This window comes from Conger conger, chromosome 10, assembly GCF_963514075.1.
Source record: "Conger conger chromosome 10, fConCon1.1, whole genome shotgun sequence".
Lineage (NCBI taxonomy): Eukaryota > Metazoa > Chordata > Actinopteri > Anguilliformes > Congridae > Conger > Conger conger.
In genome coordinates, this window is record NC_083769.1 from 6,091,032 (window position 1) to 6,113,802 (window position 22,771).

A 22,771-nucleotide genomic window follows, 5' to 3' on the forward strand; every position below is an offset into this window, starting at 1 on the left:
GACCATATTCCCCCAGGCTCACCATGCCAACGCCAAGCAGACAACTAACAAAGTACACAGGGAGTGATCATATAAAAAATACGAATTCTGTGCATCTGCAGACCTGGCAATGCATCGCTACATTTATAGAAACAGAACAATGATTCTGAAGTTAAAGAGGAAGATAGGGTTATTATTATTTTTTAAAGCCTGCAAAAATTATAAATAATATCGAATGTGCAAAATGTCATGGCGTCTGGATAAAGCTACACATACACCCCCCGAACAGATCAGAAGTTGTAAGCCAACTGCCGTTGTCATACAGGGCTGGTGGGTTGTTTTGCATTATGTTACAATACTCATGCCAAGATCGGGTAAGGGAAAAGTCACATGAGCCAAGCCAAGCTAATATGAGGCGGAGAGTGGGCTCGGGGCGTCCGGCCGCGTCTCTTTAAGAACAGTACGTTGAGAATCACGTGTGTCGTCGTAGGTGGAGAAGTTTTGACAGAAGTTTGGAAAAGCTGCAATCTCTAACACATTTAGTTAACTATTAGCTAAAAAAAAGTCCACAAGTTAGTTGGGACCGAAATCTTCGCCCAGAAAATATCGGTTTGCTTTCACGAAAGAACGGGATTTAGTAGTTAGTATTGCAGCATAGACTACGGAGGCAATGGAGGGAGTCGCTCAGGTATGTGCTTGCTGTCTACTGTAGCTAGCTTGTTTGCTAGCGCTTGCTGGCGAGCTGATTTACTCATTTCAAAACGTTTCGTAGCTGGCCAGCTAGCCAGCAAACTAATTTGAATGGCTGAATTGCTTGGTCGACAAGAAGTGCATTTTTTCAGTGCATTCTTGAATGTTTAGCAAAATGTCAAGTGTCTTTGTTGTAAGTTAATTTCTGACTTTATCATCCTCAGAAAATAACGTCTGGATTCAAACTCGACCTCGGACCTTTGAAAGAGCCTTTGGGATTTATTCGAGTTCTTGAATGGGTAAGTATTATTTTTCGGCCTTCAATCCAACTAACGTTAGCAACGACTGACTTTTTTTATTTGGTATAAAATATAGTCCATTGCCCAGTTCAGGGCTAAATCTTGGAGTTTGCACTAGTTTGTTAGCTAATTAATGCTAGTTAGCCGGTTACATTTGCAGACTGCTCCCTTGGGCAACACCCTTATTTAGCTCGCAATAGCAAGCTAACGTTAGCTGGAGCCCATATGTTAGTGTATCTTGAAGATAACACTCCACAGGTCACTTTCCCAGTTTGTTATTTGTGTTTAAACATGTTCTAATGTCCGAAATATCTTTCATCACCCTGTTCCGCACATAACGCATAACCAGAGATCACACAGCCCATACATCTACTTCAATTGGGAAATTTGGAATGGGCTCCCATTATAATCTATCATTTTAATGTGTACACGTGGTTTTCATTTTGACTGTAAAATTTAATATAATCTTTGACAAGGGCAATGTATTTTAACAGATGCACATGGGTTGTAATTAAGTGTTTAGCTTAAATTGGAAACGTATAACGTTTCATAGCCCAACAGCCTAACTTTACCGTTATTCATACGTGAAATTAGGTATGTGTAAACGTAAATGGTATGTTTACCACACGACATTGTTTCCCCATTCTTGAGAGAAGTAATTTTGAAACTTTACTGCGTATTTCATATTTTTATTTTGAGATATTACGTATTTGATAACGCTTAGACCTAGCTAAATTAGCTGAAGAGGATTTTTACACTTAAGAATCGGCTGACTTTCACTGCCATGTGCGTAATTGTAAACGCAATACCACGCAAGCCGCGCATTTTAGCACAGTCACGTTAATGGGGCAGTAATTGAGCAAAGTAAGTCTGCGAGTATGGCTTTACATGTAATGCTACAATTTAATTATTGTACCGGTCTACTGAAACTCTTTAAAGCAAACATTTGGCTGTGTGTATCGTCTTAAAAACCGTGCGTTCACTTTCGCACTTTTGACATTTTGATGTTTGTGCCCGTAGTACATTTCGTCATCGTCCGGTTACTGTAGTTGGCTTTCAGCCTGTTGACAACACTTCGCCCATCGCAGCAGTTGAATAGTAGAGAGGCTCTAGTTAATCCAGGTGTAAGCATACATTTTGCGGTTGTTTCAGGACAGTTTGGTGACCAGCTGCAAACATAATCCCCAGCGCTTTAGGTCCTAATTTCAAATTGTGTAGGCAGTTTCACAAGTATTTCATTTCATGTTTAAAACAGTGAATGTATACTATTTGTTTGATTGTTTTTGCAAAAATTATTTGCATTGTTCACATTGTTCAAAAATGTAAACCCTTTTACTCTTGACCTGCTTGTATAAAATGCCCATATCTGCTATTTTGGAGCAATCAAACTCAACACACGCATCAAGCTGTAGTTAAGAACAGAGTTCATATCAAGCACAATACCAAACTATTGTGCACTGACAGTCTGCTGTTTCATACTGTACTGTTTTTTTAGGTTTCAAAAATATATAACACTTTCATTTAGATATCTCCTTATTCTACATATGCACATAACCTTCAATTCTAAAGCAGATTGCTTGCACATCCAGGGTTAATATAATTTGTACTGGGTGAAACGTACTTCTTTACAAGGTGCTTCTTTTGCGCCTTGTCATTAGTATTTCCCGGCTTCTGTCCTCAGGCGGTCTTTTAAAGTGAAAGTGCAGGATGAGAGGGGCATTGCCCGCACTGGCTTGGGCTTCTCTCTGAAACAAAGAGCTTACAGAAAGCCTCATCAGGCCATCACCGCGCCTCGCCAGTAATCTCACCCGCCGTGTCCGCAGCTCAATTCCCGCCGGAGAAACCAAACGCTTAGGGGAGTTAGGGGAGGGCGCGCATCTCTCTGGGGTTCGGGGAGGCAGCGGGGCCCCCCCTCTCCGGTGCGGTACGGTGCGAGTAACTCCGCAGTGTGTCGTGTTTAATTCGGCAGGCTTCGGCGGGCCGACGGTAGCGTAGCTCGGTGCGGGCGAAGGCGGGTCAGGGGCGTGGGGAAGGGCAGCAGAGCACAAGCGTGCTTTGTGTCGTGCTCTAGACAAAGCTTTGCCCTGCGCTCGCAGTGGGCTCAAATCTCAGAGAAACGTGGGGGCCCAGAAGTCCTTCTTGATATCTTGTGGAGACCGGGTTCCCGTCTGGCATGACTGGCTCTCTTCCTGTCTCTCAGGTTGCCGATTTCCAGGCTACCTGCTGCTGCAAACCCTCCTGACTCAGCCAGGGTCCTGGAGGGGAGGGGAGGGGGGTTCCCGAGCTGAGTAGACAGAAATTGAGGGTGGAGGGTGCATTACACGTTTTGATGTTTGAGGCCTACACCCCACCCACCCCCTCCATTTCCTCTGCCTGCTCACTGCAGGTTGTTATTTTTTTATAGGGAGTAAAAGGGAAGGAAAAGCGAGCTCTTTAAGAGTGAAGACTGATCAGATCAGGCTGCTGGGAGGGTTTATTGCAAGTTTTCATGGGTGTGTGGTGGGATCAAAGGAGGAGAGGGATAGTGAGGGATAGAGAGAGAGAGCGAGAGAGAGGGAGAGAGAGGGAAAGAGAGGGCAGGGGAGAACTGTTGCAGTGTGCCAAATACCAGAAACATGAGACATGCAGCTCCCAAGAACTGACCTGACGACTGTAAGAGATGGGTCCAGCTATGCCACAAACTGGAAGAGGAATTTAGCCTCCTGGGTTTCACAGGATTCTCTGTAGCTCTTGATTACAGAGCGTTTTCCACGTTAACACGCCATGTATGCAGCATTCCACATCGACCCATTCGCGAGCAGCGTTTTCATTACCGTCCTAAGCAGAAGAGTGAACGTGAACTCACGCCTTGGTGTTTGTTCATGAGCACTGTACAGTCTACATCCATTTAAACCGCTTTCCAGGATTTCCTGAAGTCGGTTTACAATGGGCGGCTTGTGAGGGTGTGGTTAGTGAGGGTGTGGTTAGTGAGGGTGCGGTTGGAGGTTCACGGCGGCGTGGAAGCGGAGATAAAGGACTGCAATGAGTGAAGCCTCAATGAGCAAACGGAAGTAGCAGGCCAGAGCCGTCCCGTCGGCTTGGCTTGGACACGGCGGCCAAAAACACGGCAGTGTCCGCGCAACTGACCCTGAGTTAGGAGGATGCGCTCTCAGAGTTGACAGCACTACGAATATCGCGGTCGGGTCGTAGCACAGCTCCCGCCCGGTTGTAGGATGGGCAGTGAATCTACGGCGGGGCTAAATTAAACCTTTGGTATGTTCCAAGTAGGCCGTCTGCTCTTCCTGTTGTAGACTTTGTGCCCTCCAATCTGGCCGATGCTTGCCCACCTGTGCCTGTATTTATAAAGTGTGTAAAAATAGGGCTCATCTCGGATCTGGTCTCTCCTGTCCGTACCCTAACCTTAACCGCTGGGGGCTCAACGGCCAAACTGATCCAAGATCTGGGCCTGTGTTTGTAAATTGTTTAGGAGTGCTGTTCTTGTGCTAGGTTCTCTGTCTGGATCCTCACCTCATCCATTCTGAGCTGAAATGCTAACCCGGGCCTAGATCTGAACTGGTGCATATAATGTTTTAAAAATATTGGCTGATATGTGCTTCTTTTTTGTGGGATTTTAAGGACTTATCTTTCTTACTATTATTTAAAGGAGTTCTATGCATTAGTTAACTTTGAGTTAACAAATTCACCTAAGAATCAAACAAATGGTAAACAATCATATAGACAAACCAGTAACATCATCAGAAATGACATAAAGAAAACATTGTACAAAACGACATGGAAAACAAATACAAATACAAATAAACAAAGTAATAAATCCATCATCTGTCAAAATTAATTTGCAGTTTGTTCACTGTTTATCATTACTTTGCTCAGCCTTATTGGAGTTGATTCTGTGGCTTAAATAGGCTTTTTTTTATTTGCCACCATTTCCTTCCTCTGCTTGGATTGTCCAGTGGTAGATCAGCCTCTCTCTCCGGGCTACACAAGCCCTTCACTGCACTCTTTCTCCTGCTGGAAAGAACTGTCTGATTTAGGCCTACATGTTTTTGTCTGCAAATTGCACTGTGCACATTTTGAATTGATTTGCACTCTGGCATTTCTATAATTAAGATAATGTGTTTGTAGTGCTGCCTTTGATGGTTTACCCTGAGGTGGCTAATTGCTAATTGCTGAATTCGTTTGTGCAGATTAGCGCTTGTAATTGTCAATTAATCAGCCAGTTGAGTAAAAAAAAAAAAAAAGGAAGATGATCACAACATTTGTAAGTAAAATGTTTCCCTATAGATGCATGAATATGTGTTTGCACACTTTATAGCAGCTATCAATATAAAATGTATTTATGATACTCAGAACAGTTAAAGGTGCTGAAGAAAGGGGAGGTGGGGTAAGCATCATAGTCTATTCCTTTTGTCTCGACCTACAGCACTCTGTCCATTTATTATTTTAAATTGGAGTCAAAGATTTATTCCGGTAGAAATATATATAACTGCAGAACAGATTTGATTTATCATGGCAGGATGGCTAAGCTAGGAATGTAGCCAAACCCACCACTTGGACCAAGTTTTATAGAATTTCTTTTTATTGTGGACCATGTTTCACTTTGTTTGGGAGGAAGTTTAAAGTACGTGGGGGCGACGACAGCATAGTACTTCATAGGCAACTCTGTCGGGTTCACATTCAATGTCCGAGGTCAGAGAAGTGAACTTTGTCTCGTGCTACAAATGGAAAACCGGTTTGTTGGGTCATCTGCTTGAAAATTGACCGCTTGTCCCCTTAAGACGGATAGGAATAACAGGTGTTGCTGCATCCTGAAAGCAGACTGCAACTTGAGTTGACCATCTCGCGGGTGGGAGCGAATCCTGAGAGGGAGTTATTGCTTGTGGCCAACCTCCATAACGCTATGTCTCTCTATAAAACCTGTATATAGCCGCGGCATTTATCGCCCGCCTTCTTTAGCTGGCCTCGAGGCCTGGAACTCCAGTTCTGTAGCAAAAATACCAGCTTCTGATTCACCCCAAGTAACCCGCTGTTGACTGGTTTAATACTGTCAATTTCATGACATACATTCTTGCCGTAAACATGTCACTTTGCTTGTCACCGTACAACCAATAAAAACCTGAAAGATCTTCCATAGCCGTCACTCTTAAGGGTGAAGGGCTAAGTACCTGTCTTTGGGCTGGAATATTCTCCTGGTTGTCGCCTGTTGAGCTGGCCAGGATCTAAGTGAATTTCCCCCCACTGGTGGGTAAACACAGCGTAACACAACACGAGTGCGCACAAAGACGTAACGCAACACAGGTGCGCACAAAGACGTAACGCAACACAGGTGCGCACAAAGACGTAACACAACACAGGTGCGCACAAAGACGTAACACAACACAGGTGCGCACAAAGACGTAACACAACACAGGTGCGCACAAAGACGTAACGCAACACAGGTGCGCACAAAGACGTAACACAACACAGGTGTGCACAAAGACGTAACGCAACACAGGTGTGCACAAAGACGTTAAACCACACAGGTGTGCACAAAGACGTAACGCAACACAGGTGCGCACAAAGATGTAACGCAACACAGGTGCGCACAAAGACGTAACACCACACAGGTGCGCACAAAGACGTAACACAACACAGGTGCGCACAAAGACGTAACGCAACACAGGTGCGCACAAAGACGTAACACAACACAGGTGCGCACAAAGACGTAACACAACACAGGTGCGCACAAAGACGTAACGCAACACAGGTGCGCACAAAGACGTAACACAACACAGGTGTGCACAAAGACGTAACGCAACACAGGTGTGCACAAAGACGTTAAACCACACAGGTGTGCACAAAGACGTAACGCAACACAGGTGCGCACAAAGACGTAACGCAACACAGGTGCGCACAAAGACGTAACACCACACAGGTGCGCACAAAGACGTAACACAACACAGGTGCGCACAAAGACGTAACACAACACAGGTGTGCACAAAGACGTAACACAACACAGGTGCGCACAAAGACGTTAAACCACACAGGTGCGCACAAAGACGTAACGCAACACAGGTGCGCACAAAGACGTAACACAACACAGGTGCGCACAAAGACGTAACACAACACAGGTGCGCACAAAGACGTAACACAACACAGGTGCGCACAAAGACGTTAAACCACACAGGTGTGGCAGGCGACTCGGCCTGTGCCTGAAGTCTGATGAGAATCTTGGCTCAACCCCAGAACTTCAGTTTCAGCGAGCCCAAGTCCCCAGATGTGCCGTGTTGAGCACTTCCTGCGGGGAAGGATGCAGTTAAATACAGGAAACCATAAAAGGAGAGCTCTGGAGTGGAGAAAGGGCGGGCGGTTTGTGAGAAGTGAGCGCTCCGACACACAGATGACACGGAGCCAGAAGTGCTTTCGCCGGCAAATCGCGGAGGATGGCTCCGGGGTCCGTTTCCCGGCAGCGTAACGGGCAGGAATTCCAAGCTCCGGCCCCATGGGGCCGTCATGGAAACGGCGGTTCGTGCCCGCAAACGGCCTCGTAGTTGTCTTCGGCTCTGAAACCGAGCAACTGATTCACCAAACTATAAAAACTTCTGGACTACGGCCTTGCACCAGAGATTTAAGAAGCTCTGCTGGAAAGTGAGAAGATTTAAAACATCTGTTGGCCTACACAGGAAGGTAACAGTCAGCAAAAATAAAACGCAAACGTGGGTCTTCCCGCAAAGACCTGCTTCTGAGTGAGGGTCAGCTGAGTACTCTCGACACACAAGTTTGCTTTAGATGAAACCGCAAAGTTCTATACGGTTGCACTCCACCCCTCCCATTGGTTGGATTGCTTTCCTTTGCATGATGGGGCGATTAGGTCGACACAGGTTTTGCATACTGCTTCAGATTAAATGAGCAGCTGGAACTGAATTTGTTAACTTGAACATTGCGGTTTTGTTTTCCTGCTGTGGCACTGGTGTTCTACTCTTGACTAAGGCACTTCACCAGAATTTATTTTGAAAATAACCAGAATGTAAACTACATATCAGTGAATCATGCTTCTGTTATTAGCTGTAAAATGTGTCCTGAAACTGCCCTGACAATTGCTGCAGTGTTATTTTTAGTCCAGTTTAGCCAGTGTTCATATAACATGTCACAGTTGGGAGGCCAGGTCTAGGATCAGTTTTGTGTCTTGGCTCTTATTAATTTGTTATTTAGCTGACACTTTTATCCAAAGCGACTTACAGTTGATTAGACTAAGCAGGGAACAATCCACCCTGGAGCAATGTGGGTTTAACAGCCTTGCTCATGGTTCTGATGGCTGTGTGGATTTTATTTTGGCTACATCGGGGCTTGAACCACCAACCTTCTGGGTCCCAGTCCTGTACTTTAGCCACTAGGCTACAGGTTACAGGCTGCCCCAGTGGGGTTTGAGATTATCATGTGGAACATGCAGAGGTGTTTTTGGAGTTGAAAAGACTTGAATACTTATGTCCTGTCCTGTTGTGATATTATTCTGTCAGGCACAGCCCTGTTTAGATGGCTGCTTTGAACAGAACCGAACAGGCAATGGCCAATTCAGCGCAACTGTCGTTATGCGCCTCATTCCCAAATGAACCAAATGCTAGACCAAGCAAATTATAATTTTTTTATGGGGATCACTTTTTATTTGAAGTTCATAAGCAAACGTGTAGTTTCTATATGAATGCAACATAAGCGTAAATGCAGTGCATTTAATGCCCACAGGTTGGGCAATCTTGCTGCCCCAATTGTCATCAGTCGTAGTACACAGTGTATTAAAAGCAACATTGAATTGTTACCAATACTACTTGAAAAAAAAAAAAAAAAGAAAATGACTACTTCACGGTTCTGACGCGTCGGATGGTGTACACACAGGCAGGATTGTGATATTTTGAACTGGTCCGTAGCCTAAGTAACTCTGGTTTTTGTCTCTGTGCAGGTCTTCTCCATATTTGCGTTTGCCACAGCGGGGGGCTACTCTGGCTCCACCAGCATTAACGTGCAGTGCCAGGGCAGCACCGCGCACCAGGAGGTCACGGCCTACTTCGCCTACCCTTTCAGGTGAGCCTCGTGTGACACGCGGTCAACAAAGAGGTCCGCTCGCGATTTGGTCGTTTTGCTCTTGAGGATTTTTTATATTATGCTGAATCTTGAGTGCACTGTCCCTGTGGAGCTGCTGTGGAAGGGGTCTGATCTGAGATGTCACTCGATCACTTTCACCAGTGGAAGAGGTCTGATTCAAGATGCCTTTAATTTTTCAGTAACCTTCTCAAGATGGCTATTTTTCCATTTTAGATGACACAACAGTGTCAGTATTTATTTATTCACTTCTGTGTTAAAGGGGTATTTATTCACTTTGTTTGACATTATCTGTGTTAATATCGGTGTTAAAGGGGAAGAGGTTTGCCATCCTTGCTTTCTTAGGCTCCCTAGCTACCCGTACCAAGTCCCGAGCTGCAAGAACGACTCCAGTGCCATGGTCGATACCTTCCTCACCGGCGACTTCTCCTCTTCGGCCGAGTTCTTCGTGTGCATCGGCGTCTTTGGCTTCCTGTACTGCACCGCCACGCTGGTGATTTACCTGGGGTACCAAACCCTGTACTGCGAGAACAGCCGGGGCCCCATCGCGGTGAGTACCCCCGAACCCTGTCAGTCCCCCCCCCCCCCCCCGGACCCTGTCAGTCCCCCCCCCCCCCCCCGGACCCTGTCAGTCCCCCCCCCCCCCCCGGGCCCTGTCAGCCCCCCCCCCCCCCCCGGACCCTGTCAGTCCCCCCCCCCCCCCGGGCCCTGTCAGCCCCCCCCCCCCCCCCCCGAACCCTGTCAGTCATGTCAGCATTCATAAAGCAAAGGCCCAACTTCAACTTGAGCTGAGAGAAGAGATTTTCAATGTGATCTTTAATAAGTTACGGTCAATGTGAATACAAAAGTAGCTACTTGGTAGACAAACTCAATTTATTTTTCTTGAAGTTAAAATACTTGGAATATTTGGTGGTAACTATAGCCTTGGTAAACAGCATGAGTCAGCATTTCATACCAACTTAAGTCGCTGCAGATGGGAACAACATCAAATACAGACTGCAGAAGGGCAAGGGCCTGTAAAACAGAAGACATAGAACAATAAATAATAGTATTGTTGACATAACCTAATGTCATGTACCATTTTTTATTTACACAAATGGAAAACGACATAGGTCCTAGCACAGAGCCTTGGGGCACCTCCTTGGATAGTGTCAATAAAGAAGAGGGAGACTCTGCCTTCTGAACATTCGAGCAGATGGATATGGCAAATGGGCTACTGCTTGCTTCGACAGGCCAATGTTGGGGAGGATGTGGACCTCTGTGGAAGATGCTGTGGTCAACTGTGTCGAATGCCTTTGACCAATCAATAAAAATAGCTGCACGAATTATTTTGCAATCCAGTTGCCCAATTCCCCAATTACTACTTCAAGGGCAGCAGTTACACTATTGTGTTTGCTAAAACCTGATAGATATTTGGATACAATTATTTGAATTGGTCACTTGACTTTTGCAAAAATGTTTTTCTGAGGAGAGGAGCTCAGCAATTAAATCAGCAGCTAAAAGTAAGGGTCAAGCTCATTACGGCCTGCTGATTATTCAATTTTTTTGTTGTTGCTTCTTTTAGGTTGCCTTACAGCTCCACCATGTGGCTGATTTTAATTACCTGAGTAGTGGTGGGGTCATAGGAACCTGCATAATAATGTTCATAACAGCAACATTACTGATAACGACAATTATAATGGCAATAATATTGCTGATAACGGTAATAATTGTAATTACTAAAACTTCGTAATTGTATCTTTTGTGCTTTACAGAGATTAAAATGGAGCTAAAATTGCTGCAACTGTAGTTGTGAAATAAAGACTCAGTGCCACCTTCATCAAGGAAAATTTACAAGAAAATCAATGTACAACTCCCTGTGTTTAGCTATACCACTGTTTAGCCGTCGGAAACAATCGAAAAAGAAATGAACAGTTGAATCAGTCCACTGAGGCAATTTATAATTGGGGATTTTGTGTTGGTCGCTGCGTTTGCCGAACATTTGTATGTATTGCTGGATGTGAAATGGCCTTCCTCTGGGACTGAGCTGGCAGGTCCATTCCTGTGTGAGACGCTGCCATTGAAACCTTCAGTAACAGGCACTTTGAAATCCTCCTGTAAATATCAAGCTTTATGAATAGATCGTATTAAAAACATGGCTCAGGCAGTAAGAGCAGTCGTCTGGCAGTCGGAGGGTTGCCGGTTCGATCCCCCGCCCGGGCTGTGTCGAAGTGTCCCTGAGCAAGACGCCTAACCCCCAAATGCTCCTGACGAGCTGGTCGGGGCCTTGCATGGCAGCCAATCGCCATCGGTGTGTGAGTGTGTGTATGAATGGGTGAATGGAGCATCAATTGTACAGCGTTTGGATAAAGGCGCTATATAAATGCCTGCCATTTACCATTTAAAAAGGAAAGAAAAAGGGCTTTTGTGGGGAGCCCTCGGGGTTCTGCGGGGGCCGTGTGGCGGACGTGCTTGGGGGTCGGCTGGCGTGGGAGTGCGGGTTAAGGGCGCGGCAGGGCGTGTTCGACTCTCAGCTGCCGGGGAACGACAGGCTTGCGCTCACGCCGAGAGCCAAGTACAGAGGCATTCGGGAAGCTGCTTCCAAAAACCCGCCCCACCCCCGTCTCAGTTATCGCCTGTTAAAGAGAAACACCGACCCGTCTCCGACCTGTCCCCCGCAGGGAAACGCACGCCCCTCCTCAGGAAGCTATTCAGGAGTGCCGTAGCGCCTGACCACACAGTCTCATCTACTAAAATGTAAAATGTTGGGTTCTCTTACACACGTTTGCTCGAGACGTTTGTGTAAATGTTGAGGAAAATTGGTCCCCACACTTGAAATTCTGAGCACTTTCCACCCGGTTACACAAACACACACAGACAGACGGAGACATCACCCAACACTGCATTGTATCAACCCTCTTAATATGCAAGTTAATCCGGGTCTGTCTGTCAGGGTGTGAGTGCAGTGCAGTGTTTGGGGAATTTGGCTTGTAACTCTGAGGTTGCACTTGACTTCCTAGGTAAAGCACTGCCTGCACAAGCAATGTACTTAACCTTGTGCTCATTTAAATATCCAGTTGAAAATGTATATGTGCTGTGTGTATTGCATGACCGGAGCCATCTCTACCTGACCTAAATCCCTCTCTCTCATGAACTTGTGGATGTACAGACATAGGCGTACCAAAATAGGTTCACTGGTTGTCCCTCTGTTTATGACAAGCTGTGACATAATTTGCCACTAGTTGTTTCTGTGTTCTCCTAATAAATAGGGGAACTTTTGGTGGCCATTTAAAGTTTTAAGTGCTGGGCACTTTTTATTTTAACTTTGGGTAATTTCTGCATGTTGTGAGGAAGTGTAGCTCTGTCTCCACCACTCCCTGGCTGCAGTGTGAGCGCAGTCTCTCCCTCCCTCCTTTAGGACCTGGCGCTGACCGGAGCCTTCGCCTTCCTGTGGTTGGTGTCGAGCTCTGCCTGGGGGAAGGGCCTGACGGATGTGAAGTGGGCCACCAGCCCCTCCACCCTGGTGGGCCTGATCGACACCTGCACCGCCAACAACTGCACCCCGGGGGCGGTCCCCTCCATGGGCCGCCTCAACGCCTCCGTGGTGAGCCCCGCCCTGAACTCCGCCCCGTACCTGCTCACCCACTCTCTGTAGACGGGTCCCCATTGCTGGTCCTGGCAAATCTTGAAATTAGTCAAAACTATCTCACCCCATTAGGGCGATGTTTTTGTCTTATGTAGCAAAAAAGAACGTAAATAGAATAACAAAAAAAATAAGATTTTAAGTCTAAATCTAAGACTAAAATACTTGTTGAGATTGACTTGGTTTTTGCGATGTGGAGAGCCGCAGCGTCTCTTGGTTTACATCGTTACGCAGGACTTTGTTGCTAACTCGCTTCATCTGGTTGGTCTCGATTGGTTGTTGATTTTTTCAAAACGGAAACCGCCCAACCTGCAGCTGTCCAGGACAAGAGTTCAGACCCGTTGCCCTGGAATGTCTGGAAAGGATAGTTGCAGTGTGTTAGATCGGCTTCCTGTAGTAGTGATGCTTCAGTTCCCTCAACTCCCACCTTCAGTTGGAGCACCACCCAAAAGTCTGTAGGCAGATAACAATTCTGCTGTCCTGATCACTGTGGGAAATCATCCCCATTGGGGAGGCATTACAAGCGGTCATCCTGCCAGGAAGGAGTGACTTCAGAGGGGAGGAATGTCCGATTGCTCCCAAGTTTGTGGAGCAGAGAGAGATCTGGGTGGAGCGTAGGGTTTGAAAGCGGGTTATGGTTCAGCGATTCCATTAACTTCCTCGTAGGCTTGTACCGAGATTTGAAACATAATCTGAGCAGTTAACAGGCAGCCAATGGAGTAAGGTGAGGATGGTTGTTACGTGAGCGTGCTTGAGAAGATTGTAGATGAGGCTCATGGCCGCATGCTGTATTAGCGGCAGGGTTTTAGTGGCTGATGCAGAGAGACTGGCAAGAAGGGAATTTCAGTAGTTTAAGCCTGAGAGTAGCAGGGCCTGCAGCTGTGTAGGGTAGGGGAGGAGGAGGAGGACCTTGTATAGAAATAATCTCACTCCTACTACATGAGAGGGAAAGGAGGGTCAATTTAGGGTTAGCATGAGGCTTCTTTTGGTAAAAGGGCTCGGAGTGAGTGCTCTTGCAGAGAGAGAATTCTTGCAGTGGAGAGGACTTGCAGGACATTAAAAGCATTTCAGATTTCAGCTTTAGGTTACGGTCCGTCATCCAGCAGGTGATGTCATTCAGGCAGCCTGAGATGGGTGATGAGACCCGTGTGTTGGACAGATTACAGGAGAGGAAGAGTTGAGTGTTGTCAGCATAGAAGTGATATGGGAAACTATGGCAGGAGATGACAAACCCCAAGAGATTGTTTGCAAAGGGAAAAGAGGAGGATGCTAAATATGGAGCCGTGGGGGACACCTGTAGAAAGGATATGGTTACAAAATAAGCCACCATCTCAGGAACCCCTAAAGGGCTATCCATAGGTCACAGTGGAGACCTGGAGTGAGGTCACAGTGGAGACCTGGGGTGAGGTCACAGTGGAGACCTGGGGTGAGGTCACGGTGGAGACCTGGAGTGAGGTCACGGTGGAGACCTGGAGTGAGGTCACGGTGGAGACCTGGAGTGAGGTCACGGTGGAGACCTGGAGTGAGGTCACGGTGGAGACCTGGGGTGAGGTCACAGTGGACTGGAGGATGTGGTCTATGGTACTGAATGCTGCAGAACAGTCCTGTGGCATTAGAAAAAGAGGGGGAAGATGCGGGAGCTGTCTGAATGGCCTCCGTGATGCAGAGACGGGTAGTGTCGGTGGAGTGAGCATTCCTGAAACCAGGCTGGAAGAGTTTAGGGAGGTTACTCTGAGCAGACGTAAGAATGTAGCTCAGGTGCTCATTTCTAGGGTTTTGGTGAGAAATGCGAGTAGAGAAACTGGCCAACCATTTTGGACAAAAGACACTTTAGACACTTCTAGAGATTTGTTTTTCTTGAACCAGTTGTGACCCTGACCTTTTAGGCCAGGGGTGTCCAATCTTATCCAGAAAGGGCCGGTGTGTGTGCAGGTTGTTGTTTTAGCACAGGACTAAGACAGCTGATTCTACTCATCAAGGTCTTGATTAAAGACCACAATTAGTTCATTAGTATAATCAGGTGTGTTACTGCTGGGTTAAAACAAAAACCTGCACCCACGCCGGCCCTTTTAGGATAAGATTGGACACCTCTGTTCTAGGCCATAGGTCTGTAGAACCGGGATCATCAAATCTGGCCCTCAAATCCATATCCATATCCATCCCAGATTTTCTTTTTTCACACCGGACTCCCAGTTAAATGGATGGTGGAAAACCAGACGTTCTGAGTCGTGGTATGGTAGGTTGGGAGCTATGAAATTTGGAAGCAGGTGCCGACATCTGCGATCGTACTTTCTGCTAGTTGCGGCGTGTTTTGTTATTTTGATGTGATAATAAGAATGCAATGGTTACAGAACATGTTTGCTCATTGTGGATTGTAAGCTCACCAATTCCGGGATCCTCTGCTCCGTTTCTCCAAAAATGACCAGGTTTGACTCAACTTCGTAGTACATCCGCCCTCAATGGGGAAGACGTCTGATTCTTAAGTGGATCTATAAATCTTCAGCGCTGCTGGTTGCTGAATATTACGTACATTTTTAACACTGCTAATAGTGTCTGCCCCCTGAGAAATGTCTGATTACTGTGAATCTTTTAATAAGTCTTAGTTGTCAGCAAAGAGTTGGGGATGTTAACTTTTCATTAGCAGCTAGTTTAGATTACATTACATTTTTGGCATTTGACGTACAACAGAGTGCAAAGTGCTGAAAGACCCTAGAGCGAAGTACATTTTCAAGTGCTGGGAGTACAACAAAGATAAATCTATTTGATAAATCAATGGATTCTATCGAAAACTATTTTTGAGCACAACGCAATCGAATGATAAACACTTGCATAGGACAATAAATGGCTTACGTAGCCAAACGAAACTTGTAAAAAAAATTAAAGAAAAGGTTTAGGTGTCAGGTAAGGTGCAGTCTTTAGCCAATGATTTAAAGCACCAAAGTGCTGACATCGCTGCCCTCTGTGACTGGAGTACGACTGTTAAAATGTTTTTTTTGTTGTTTTTTTACAGATTTTTGGATTTCTGAACCTCATCCTGTGGGGCGGAAACTGCTGGTTCATTTACAAGGAGACCCCCTTCCACAAGCCTGCCAACCCCCCGGCAACAGCCGAGGAAGGTGCCCCTCAATCCTAATTGGACCACGCAAGCCCCTCCCCTCCTCTCAGGCCAATCGAAGTGTCACAAGAGTCAAATTATGCGGAGTCTCGTTTTCCTCTGACCTTATTTGGACGGAAGCATCCAGAAGGGTATTTACACAGTGCCTACAGTGACCAGGTTTACATGCAGTCCAGCAGTCTGTCGTGAGCCAGAATATTCCCAGAATTCTGAATTTAAAAACGCTGCGTTATTCAGATTTATTCTGAGATGCAGTATTCCGATTAATGCAGGACGGGGAGATGGGGGCTCCCGTATATGACTGAAAATGATCATATTCAGAATTCTTTGAGTATTCAGACCGAGTGTCCTGTGGTGTGTGTGTGTGTGTGTATGTGTTGTCATCCCAACCAGCTCCATACAATTCTGTGTGATGCAAGTAGCCAGCAAGCAAAATTTTTGGATAATACTGTTTGGAAGGATAGTAGAGAAAAAAAAAAAAAAAAAAAGAGAGAAGTTAAAATTCTGAGTGGATGAGGTGGCAGTAAAATGGGTGAGCGGAGTGTGTCGTGATCGATGCAGTGCTGACATGGGAGTGCTTGAATGCATCCTGAATGCCAGTTGAGCATCATGACTGTCTGACTGACATTTGAATCATTTGAATCCCAAATTGTACACAGCGATAGCAATTCAACGTCTGCCCTTCTGCGGTCTTAAACCCTTGGAAGGGAAGGAATGTTTTTTTCAAAAACACCAAGCCAGTGTTCTATTGTTGGTTTCAGTTACCAGTTGTAATTGTTGGATCAGCATTAGAGTGTTCAGTTAACCCTTTCAGTCTCAAGAGTGCCATATGCCACTCTCGCCCTTATGCCTTTTCAAACAGTCAAAATGGCTGCTAAACTATCGTTTTGAGCCCCTATTAAAACCCTAAACTTGAGCTGAGACCCTATTGGAGTTGGGTGGAGCCGCTTCATATTGGGCACGGGACTGAAAGGGTTAAGAATACACCGGAAAGCCTGAGTTACCACGGCTGCAGGCCTGTGCTGAGAGCGCACGCCCTGACCTCCATCCCCAACACGCATGCCCTCGCCCTGACCTCCATCCCCAACACGCATGCCCTCGCCCTGACCTCCATCCCCAACACGCATGCCCTCGCCCTGACCTCCATCCCCAACACGTATGCGCTCGCCCTGACCTCCATCCCCAACACGCATGCGCTCGCCCTGACCTCCATCCCCAACACGCATGCGCTCGCCCTGACCTCCATCCCCAACACGTATGCGCTCGCCCTGACCTCCATCCCCAACACGCATGCCCTCGCCCTGACCTCCATCCCCAACACGCATGCCCTCGCCCTGACCTCCATCCCCAACACGCATGCCCTCGCCCTGACCTCCATCCCCAACACGCATGCCCTCGCCCTGACCTCCATCCCCAACACGCATGCCCTCGCCCTGACCTCCATCCCCAACACGCATGCCCTCGCCCTGACCTCCATCCCCAACACGCATGCCCTCGCCCTGACCTCCATCCCCAACACGCATGCCCTCGCCCTGACCTCCATCCCCAACACGCATGCCCTCGCCCTGACCTCCATCCCCAACACGCATGCCCTCGCCCTGACCTCCATCCCCAACACGCATGCCCACGCCCTGACCTCCATCCCCAACACGCATGCCCTCGCTGTCTGGGGCATACGTGTGAATAACTGACACTGAGTTCTATCAGAATCCACAGGTACTCTGAATATATATGTGCGTGTGTGTAAACATGGTCATTGTGATCCCCTTCAATGCAAAACGTGTTTTTTTTTTTTTTTCATATCGGATTATTTTTTTGGTTTTGTTTCATTGTCATTCAAAAGACCAAAATCAATTCAGAAAATGCTAAATTTATCAGCCACCATTTCTCAGCGAGTGAGTGTATTTAAATCGGGTCCCCGCGGCAGAGTTACAGTAGCCTCTGGCCCACGCTGCTTTAAAGGCACTGATGACACTGGTACCGTGTGCTCATTTTGATACTCGTCGTGACTGCTCCATTCCTTGGTAGGCACGTCAAAGGTACAGAAATGTTACAGTTCTCACCAGCTGATCCATCAACGGATCCAAAAGCACAGCTTTAACCCACCCGGTTTGGGCTATTTATGGAAGCATTTTGGAAATGAAACTGCCATTTTGGAATACCAGTTTTATATTCATCATATGTGGCTAGATCAATTAATCGTGTAGGTCATGGATCGAATCGAGGGCCGAGAATAGCTTGTTTTCCACCCTCCCTTTCCCTGGGAGTCAGGTGCGAAGACAGTCTGCCCAATCAGTAGCATTAATTGTTCAGTTAATTACCCGGGAGAAAAGGAAACCAGGGCTGGATTTTAATTTGCGGGCCAGATTTGATGGTCCCTTCTCTAGGTCATTGTGTCATTGAGAAGCCCAGGCAGCTGATTGGTTAACACAGGAAGCGGTTGGGCTTCTGCATTGGTTCTGCCACGTTTGTCATTGGTCTCGCGTTGATTGGTGAAGCGCTTCGAGGCCTAAAGGTTTGTTACATGTGGAGATTGTTACCCCGTGTTCAAGCACAACACATGGAAATTAGCCAAAGCACCAAAAGGGTCAATATCGTTCTCACAACACACGGTAACACCGTGTCCACAAATTCGTTTGACCATGCAATTTTTTTTTTTTTCATTTGTAGGATTAACAAGTGCCTTCTTAAATTAACAAAGCAAACCTTTTATGAAATACACCAGCCCGTAACGCCTTTAACGATCGTGTCTTGTAGGTGAAATTAACCGCCATTACTGGCTTTGTGCTTGTAGCAACTTGCCATTCAGTTGGGGCGCTGAAACATGAGCGCCCTGTTGTGTTCGGTCCCATTGGTCCCCACTACTACCTCTGTACTGAAAGGGAAAGCAGGATGCGTACACACTGTTGTCCTCATTTCAATGCCGTTATCGCTTCCGTTTTGGCCCCCTTCTGTTAGGTTCACTTCATCCATTTTAAGTTGAAATGCTAACAGGCAATTGAAATCACACGTCTGTCATGTTCCTTTGTTACAAAGGTTTCGTTTTTTTGAATGTGACAGTGAGTTTTTATCTTCGTATCTCTTTACAATAGTGAGCAGAAAGTGTATTCAAGTGACCTTGAATGATCTGTACATATTCTGTATTGTAAAATATTAAAAGAGGAGAGCTGGTAATATTAAAATGTGTGTGTTTTGTGTGTCCCTCTTGTGGTCATTTGCAGGTACTTCAGTTGTGTAAATTTGCAATACCGCTGCCAACCACTAGATGGTGGAGTTTTCACTGGTGCGTCTGATCGGCAGGGCCTCTGCACGGCGATCAGGGTGGAATGGGGTTCTGCATCATTCCACATAGCAGTGCTTAAACAGTAAGCACCTGAAAAGATTCTTCACGCTCCTCAGATTCTTATTTCAAATGCCAAGCTTTTATAATGCAGCATATGACAGGGAAAGGTCAAAAGTTAATTTGCTTGGAATTCTTTAGGTAATTGAAGCAGGATTACCGAGTAAACTGGATAAGTTCACTTTATAAAACCTGGAACCCGACCAGAACTGGAACATGAACTGAATTAAAAACGGGTGTTTCAGGTTTTACTCGGTGAGCTAACTCCTGCATTCTGCTTTGTGATCTACCCACCAGTGTCTCCTCTCCAAGAAGGTTTTGATAACCCTCTGAAGAAACCCCTAAACACAGCATATCAGGCCAGCACAGATTTTGGATTAACAAATGCCTTTTGGATCAATGGCACAATTAATTCAACAGAGCATCAGGACATCTTGGCAGGAGACTTGGTAGTCCGTTGATTGTCCAGCAGGACAGTGACTCCAAGCGTACATCAAAATCTCAAAATCTACACAGAAATACGTAAAAATAACAACCGTGTTCTCCAATGGCCGTCTCAGTCTCCAGACTTAAATCCCATGAAAAACTCGCGGTCTGAACTGAAGAGGGGGGTAATCCTCATGGAGGAATAGTAAAAAAAAAAAAAACACCTCTAACCTTATCACAGATTATAGCAAAAGGGTTTGCAAAAAGTACTAAACCAGGGGTGCCAATACCTGTGGAACCAGTGTGAGGTGGAAGATGGCGGTGACTGCTGTCCTGGTTAGAGGGGGAGCTTGGTCCACCACTGGGCGCCAGAGTGGGGAAAAGTAGTGACCTTTAAGAGAAAGAACAGCAAAGTTTATTGAGAATGCTGTTCCTCTTGCTGCACCATGGACTAGAACTACGGATTTGCATTATATTTGGGTCACAACTGGTATCCAGTGGAGAGAGCTCTGGCGTGAATTCCAGGCTTATGAGATGAGCAGCATTTACTTAATGCTGTTAATGAATACATTTATATTCAATATCCAAGGGTCTTATTTATCATGTAAGAAATGCTTGCTGAGGCTTCCCAGTGTGTAGTTTGAAGTTGTGCATTTGGCCTTGTCACATGCTAGCAATATTCTTTGGACATTTCAAACCTGCATAGACATAGAAATGACTGTGTACAAACATGTCATATTGTCGGAGGAAGACGTTCATTCACCATTTTTCTGAAAGGTATTCAACAGCTAAGCTCCAAATTAGCTCCTAATGTATTCATGTTTTTTGTCTTTAAAAAAATGAAAGCAATGAACATTTTGATAATACAATGGTTCTTGGTTCTGCTTTCAATAATTTTGTTTTTACAAATATTAATTTTGTCAGATCTTGTGTAAGTCAGTCATTGCCATAATCAAATGTAACCTCAGCCCCGCCCCTTCAGTTGCGTATCTCGGCACCGCCCAATCAGGGTAGCGTCCTCAATCCTTGTTACTATGACGACTGAGGGGGCTATTCGTTTTTAGCTGCGTTTTGGAGAAGAGGAGCGTTTTCTTCTTTTGTGGTGGTTCTTTGGTTTGTCATTGGTTCATCTTGACTTTCATCTTGGTTTTATTTTTTTCTGTCACACTTGAGGTGGGATTCTCTGGCTTACTGGTCTCTCGGTAATTTCAATATAATATCCTGTTCATGTCTTTTTTATTTAATTGTAAGACATGAGACCATGTGCGTGCATGATTTCATTTTTGTTTCTAATTAAAATATCTTGTTTGTCTATTTAATAAACATCCTTCATCTTAAATCCAATGTAGAATTGGCTTTGACTTACTTCGTTAATAATCTTAGTAAATTGGGCTGGATTCACCAAACATTTTGATAAAATTATACTTGGCCAACCCTTGGCTTCTGAGGTTCTTCTGTCTCATCTGCGTTTGTAGAGGGTTTGTAATGATTTTCTGCTCTTATATTACAGTATACGGTGGACTCCGGAATTATTGCCGCCCTTGATTAATATGCACAAAACATGTTTTAAACTAAAAAATAATACAGCTATTGACATAAGCTTTATTTTCCAACATGCTTTATTATAATATTTTTTCTTCCTTTTTATTATCGCTCTTACAGCACTAAGTGGTATTTTTAACTGTTTATGTATGTTTTTGTTCCCATTACCCGACACTGGTCTGTGTCTTCTGAATTGACAGTTCTTTGGCTTTTCCCATGCTGATGGTTGAGGAAGGGATTTTGTATGCTTGTTACCTCATTTATTATACTCTGGTGAAACAGGAAGTGATGTAATGGCACAATATAGTTCATTTAGACTGAGATTAACTAAATTAAAGTATGATTGTATTCCAAATTTCACTTTGTTTGATCTACAATAATTGTTAGGGGTGCCAATCATTTAGCAGTTTTCAGAAAAAATTAGAATATAGAATATAGATCATTATCCACATTGTTTTTTATATGCATCTGAATTTCTATTAGCCAACTGTAAATGACCACTGTATGGCTACATGCTTTAATCTATTTCCAGGAGATGCCGTTCAGCTTCATCAAACAGAATGTTTGAGCTTCATGTTTCCATCTTTGGAATATAGGGCTGAGTCGGGTGACACTGAGGAGTATGTGTCTCCTGGCCTTGTTCCTGTAAAGGCCATGTGCTTCTGAGCTGTAGCATGGGGGTCGAGAGAGGAGAGCCTGTTCAATCTTCAACGACCACAGTACCACCTTACCCCAGAGCAGTGAAGCCCATGTCCTCACTGGACATGTCATGTGCTCAACAAAATCCACAAACGAATGGATCAATTATAATGAATACATTTATTTATGGATTAATTTGAGGAATTATATACCTGAAATGCTAAATGCCAGTTTTAGTGGGACTTGGACTTTAAGAGGATTTGCATGGCATGAATAATCCTAATCCATGACTTTCCCCCGTGAGCCTTTCAGAACTCCTGGTTTCTGTAACACTATATCAACAGTTTCTTTGCTCATTTGGTTTGACTCGTGAAAAATGACTTACTTACATTACTATAGATGTGGACTTCAAGGTCTTCAATATGCAGTAGATTAGCACAAACAATACAGCAAAGTTCAGGGGACTGAAAATAAGCTTTGGCTTTGATAAAACCATGTAACATACAAGCATACTGCACCTGTAACTATATCATATGTACCTCGAAACGGTTTTAAACCGGTGTAAATACATTATTAGCATTATACATTATAAAATCTTTTACTGATTTTTTTTGCTGTAATTATTTCAATTATTTCAGCTGCTAATATCAGAAAACAAATACACATATACAGTCAGTAAGCACTTTATTAGGTATTTATTGGACTTATTTTTTAGATTTCTACTGCTGTAGCCTATCCACTTAGAGTTATGATGCATTGTGTGTTCATAGATGCTCTTCTGCATACCACTGTTGTAATGTGGGGTTATTTGCGTTACTGTCACCTTCCTGTCAGCTTTGACCAGTCTGACCATTTTCCTCTGACCTCTCTCATTAACAAGGCATTTCTGTCTGCAGAACTGCTGCGCACTGGATTTATTTTATTTTTTTGTTGCACCATTCTTTGCAAATGCTGGAAATGCTGGATTAGGGTGCGTGAAAATCCCAGGAGATCAGCAGTTTCTGGGATACTCAAACCACCCTGTCTGCCACCAACAATCCTTCCACGGT

The 22,771-nt window shown here is 45.2% G+C and overlaps 1 protein-coding gene across 1 annotated transcript; it reads left to right on the forward strand.

Moving 5' to 3' along the window:
- Positions 1-399: 399 nt before the first annotated feature.
- On the forward strand, positions 400-16,998 carry sypl2b (synaptophysin-like 2b). Its single transcript, XM_061257974.1, has 6 exons — positions 400-667; positions 894-968; positions 8,899-9,020; positions 9,384-9,588; positions 12,436-12,621; positions 15,671-16,998. Exons 1-6 carry the CDS (start codon positions 650-652, stop codon positions 15,791-15,793), a joined length of 729 nt encoding a protein of 242 aa, XP_061113958.1. The 5' UTR covers positions 400-649; the 3' UTR covers positions 15,794-16,998.
- The last annotated feature ends 5,773 nt before the right edge of the window (positions 16,999-22,771 follow it).